Below are 4,776 nucleotides of genomic sequence, written 5' to 3'. Positions count from 1 at the left end.
TGGCCGGCGATGGTGATGCGAAAACAAAGGGAAGGGGAAAAAGAAAGAAAGAAAAAGAGAGAAAAATTAAGGAGAAGAGAGAGAAAGTTTACCATAGGTTTTCTTCACTATGGGCAAAGTTTAATTTGCCCAAGTGTTGAATATTTATACCCCTTTCTCTAGAAACCCTTCTTACCTAAACTTTCCCTTTTTACTCTTTCCTAATCCCTTTCCTAAACAAACTTTATTAAAATAAAACTTTCCTAAATTAAATTCCAACTTAATAAAATAATTAATTTAAATAAAACTTTCCTTTTATAAAATATTTCCAAACTTGTTTAAAATAAATAATTATAATATCATAAATAATTCATTTCAAATTATTTAAATACCCCACAAAATACTTATTTTAAATAAAATACGTATAAAAATACGGGGTATTACACTACAGTTCAAGTCCTTGCAAAGTTTATGAACAGATATTAGGTTAAACTGGAACTCAAGGACATATAAGACATTTTTAAGAACTATGTTCTGTTCTAAGGTTACTTCCCCTATCTTAGAAAAGGTTACTTCACTCCCATCTGGTATGGTTATAGTATTATCTCCTTGTTGTAAAGCAGAATAAGAATCAAACAGAGATACGTCATAACAGATATGATCTGTTGCTCCACTATCAATAATCCAGCCATGTTTAAAAGCTGAAAATAGGCACATTTTACCTGCAAAGTAAACTGCAGACTTGTTTTCTTCCTTGGAGGTTGTTAGTTGCATTTGTTGTACTGTCATCTTTAGGTGTCTCTAGGAAGTTCATCAGCTTAGTATATTGCCCTCTTGTAAAAGTAGCTGTGAAAAGATCATTACCATCACCATCTTCATCATTCTGATCAGCAAAAAAGGAACCATCACCCTGAACTATATTTGCAAACTTCTTTTGACCATTAGACTTGAAATCAGTTGGATATCCTTTCAACTTAAAACATCTATCAATTGTATGGCCATTCATCTTTCAATGTTCGCATAAAAACATGCTTTTTCGTTTGTAACCAGGACCATTGTTTCTACCTTGAAAACCACCTCTAGACCCAAAAGACTGAGAACCATAAATCCCCACTACACTTGTTGACTCTAATTTTACATACTACCATACTAAACTGCTACTAGTATTTAGGAGCATAATTTGCCATTAACATTTGACTAATTTAATTAAAACAATTAACATTTTGAAGCATCTTTTTCAACAGCTAGAACATTACTTCTTCTATTGCACGGCGGTTGTTCTGGCCGTCTCCTACTTGGTTGCCTAATAACTGATTCAACTACACAATGCAATTAATCTTTGAAATACTGACGGAGTATATTGTTTCTATGTTGTTATAATTGAAACATATAATCCTCTTTCAATAACGGAGAGAGTGATTAATATCAAGTTGGATTACTAAATCAAAAATATTACAGTACGAGCTGAGTAATTAATCTCAATTATGTCAGCTGGAAAAGAGGTTTGATAAGCCAATGTAGGTGTCTCATGCATAATTACAAGATGTCTCATCTCAAATCTCAATTATTAATGAGATTTTTTGTGAAATTTTTTTTATTGTCAATGGCCAGCAGGAATCTCTATATATACACACACGTAATACAACACAATTGATGTTCTTAAATTTCCCCATATAAAATAAAATACTACTCCGTATATTGATTATTAAAGATAGATATTATACATTAAAAATCTACATTATAGCATACGTGCCGGTTAAAGTGAAGCATTTAAATAACAAAATGGAGAGTATGTAGTTGCATACTTTATTTGTCATGAGGTGGTTTGTATGAAATGATGAATTGTATTCTCTTTGGGTGTGTTTTATTCACTTGATTTTTATTTATCTGAACTTATCTGACCTAATTAAAATCTATTTTAATTATAATTCGTACTAGGGTAACCCTTATCATAACTTATTTTTCCTGAACTGAATTTATCACACCTAAAATAAATGAAAATAAGGTGAACAGAATAGACCCTTTATTTATTTTCTAAAGTTACGTTTGAGTTTATTCACGGGTATTAAGAAAAATGCTTGGGAGTAAGTAAAGTAAAGGAGAACAATTGTTTTGGGAGTAGGTAAGTAAACGTAAAATAGTTGCTTTGGGTTTATATAAATAAAAATTTTGGTTAATGAGAATAGTCACATTAGAAGTAAGTAAATATGAGAGTAAGTATAATATATAAACATATTATTGAAATTGAAAACGCCACCATAAAAATAAAACTCAAAAAAATGAAAACGTAATTAACTATAGAAAAGAAGTGGAAGGAGCGAATAGCCACACATTTTTCAATGATAGTGTCATAGACCTCGTCTTCAGTTCAATGTCCAATCAAATATTTGCCACATTATTTTAAATTTCATGTCAAATGTCACACTGTCTGTTCTCACTTCAACGATTCGAGAGACGCCCCATAATTAAGTAGTGTTTTCTTTTTTTTTTCTTTTTGTCGAAAAGGGGGCAGTTAATTAATTAAGTTGTGGCAAAACCACCAAGCACACAGGCAAGTTTCGCCCATCAGTGGGTGTCAAAATAAGGTGGCACAACACCCACATACATCCTAGTAGGACTAATAGTAGCAAAGTTAGAGTTAGAGAATACATGATCCAAAAGAGGGGGAGGGTTCAAAAGTACTGCCTTACAAAGTAACATCTCAGAGGTTGTGGCCCCAATTGATTGAGCTACAAGACCCAAACTGGCTTCCCTGGCTAGCTTGTCTGCCTCCTGCACCTTCATCCTCGGCACATACATCAGCTTGACCTCCTGGAGACTTTGGCTTAGGTGCCTGCAAGTAAGAGCAAGATTGTGCAGATCACCAGGTGGCATGTCAAGCTGGTTAATGGTCTTAACACATCTCTGACAATCAGACAAAATAGTAGCTTCATTCCAGTTGTTTCTGTTGCACCATTGGAGGGCCATAAGGATGGCCAAACATTCAGCAAGGAGAGGGGAGGTGACCCTGACATGAATTGCAATCTCCTGCACCCAAGAGCCTTGTTGGTCCCTACATATACAAGCTAACGCTGCACTCGATGTTCTTTGGCAGTGTGAAGCATCAATGTAAATAGTATAACGAGCAATGATTGGGTTACTCATGTAACACAAAGGCTGAGGTACAGTGACCCCTGGTCCAAACCAAAGAAATTCATTGACAACCCCTTTGATAGCAGCCCACCACTGTTGAGTGGTAATGTTCTGCTTACTAAACACCCATCTATTTCTCCTCAGCCATATCCCCTAGCAAATAGTGGCAAAGGAGGAGCTCCAGTCCATGTGGGTGATGTTTTGAGGAGTCTTTAATGTTGTTGGTAAACCAAGCAGAGAAGGGGGTTGAGAAGAAGTTTTGGTTACAGGGAATGCTTAGCCATATCTCAGAAGCTCTAGGACAGTCTCTCAACACATGGGCTATGGTTTCAGGCTGATTTGGGCAGAAGGGGCAGCACTTAGATGGAATAATCCTCTTGTGATGGAGGGTGGCAGCAGTTGGCAGACATTGCCAAGAACACATCCATATAAAGAATTTGATGGATGGCCTTACATTGAGTTTCCAAATATGGTCAAAAATGAAATCCTTCCCTCCCCTAAGATAAGAATGGTTCCACAAATGGAAGTAGGCAGTAGCTGTAGGACTTTAGATACTCTAAGCGGAATTTCATGAATCACCTTCATAAGCATCTAATAACCAAGATCATTGCATAACACATAAAGAACATATAATTGTACCTTTGAAGCGTAATTCCACAAGCCATCAAGCAAGAACAATGGGAGATAAAGAACCCCACGCGTGATTCCTCTACTTGGTCCATGGGCACAGATTAACCCTCCACTAATGCTAATTAGTCGTGACTGAACACTTCAATCAACCTTCAACGGAGAAGAGAGACAAACTAACCACGAACCACATCCAATGGGCGTCGGCCGCACGGACGTGAGGAGAATGGAGGGGCCGTGAATGAGGAGAGAGAAAAGGAGATTAGGGTTTGGGAAAACTGGTTGCCTTGTGTCACAATTTACTGACTGTTAATTGTGACTTATGTCAACCCTAGGCATGGATTTTATTTATAGATCATATCTCTAAATAAGAGTCCATGTCAAGCCCAAAGTCCTAATCCTAATCAAACTACTCTAGCCCAACGCCTTTCATGGTATGTCATAATCTCATGAGGCCCATTAAAGGGCCTCTTACTTGTTTAACCTAATACTCTTATTGTGTGACCTCATAAGATCCATTCTATTAGGCTTTGGACGGAATATTTAGCTATCCCAAAGATCATTTGCCATATCTAGCACCAGACAATGACGACCCTATAGAATGAACTAATTATCTCCATAATAGTGATCCTTGATATATCTAGTAACTGCACTTATCGAAGACATAATTCTTTCAATCTCCCACTTGTCTGAGACAAGTGCGCAATATTCAAATTCCTTAAGTCAATGTGCGTCGATTTGATAATATGATTGCATCTCATGTCGAGATCATGTTAATCCAAAAATCTTTTCTTGAAATCTGGGTTAGAATTACAAAACAAATGATTACTATGTAATCCATTTCAGCATGACCATGCATTTTCTGAATTCTCTCTCTTCAAGGGGCCAAGACACATTCCTAATTAAATAGGTAGGCTCAATCCAATCTTGTGGCAACCAAAGCTCCCACTCAATTATTGAAGTAACCGAGAAACATCCTTTATAGCCCCCTTTTACGGTATGACGTTTGAATGTACCACAGTTAAGACAATCATTGAA

General features: G+C 36.4%; 1 protein-coding gene across 1 annotated transcript; it reads right to left on the bottom strand.

Annotated features, from left to right (window-relative positions):
* Positions 1-2,544: 2,544 nt before the first annotated feature.
* LOC145566116 (uncharacterized) lies at positions 2,545-3,123 on the bottom strand. The gene has a single exon (XM_081625650.1). It carries the CDS (start codon positions 3,121-3,123, stop codon positions 2,545-2,547), a length of 579 nt encoding a protein of 192 aa, XP_081481776.1.
* Positions 3,124-4,776: the final 1,653 nt, after the last annotated feature.

Source organism: Chenopodium album, chromosome 11 (genome assembly GCF_948465745.1).
Source record: "Chenopodium album chromosome 11, dcCheAlbu1.1, whole genome shotgun sequence".
NCBI classification, from domain to species: domain Eukaryota; kingdom Viridiplantae; phylum Streptophyta; class Magnoliopsida; order Caryophyllales; family Amaranthaceae; genus Chenopodium; species Chenopodium album.
Note: the sequence above shows the minus strand (reverse complement) of the source record. Positions and strands in the feature narration are given on the sequence as shown.

Coding starts and splice junctions, on each gene's coding strand:
- LOC145566116 (XM_081625650.1), bottom strand. CDS start 3,123: ATGAGTAACCCAATCATTGCTCGTTATACTATTTACATTGATGCTTCA.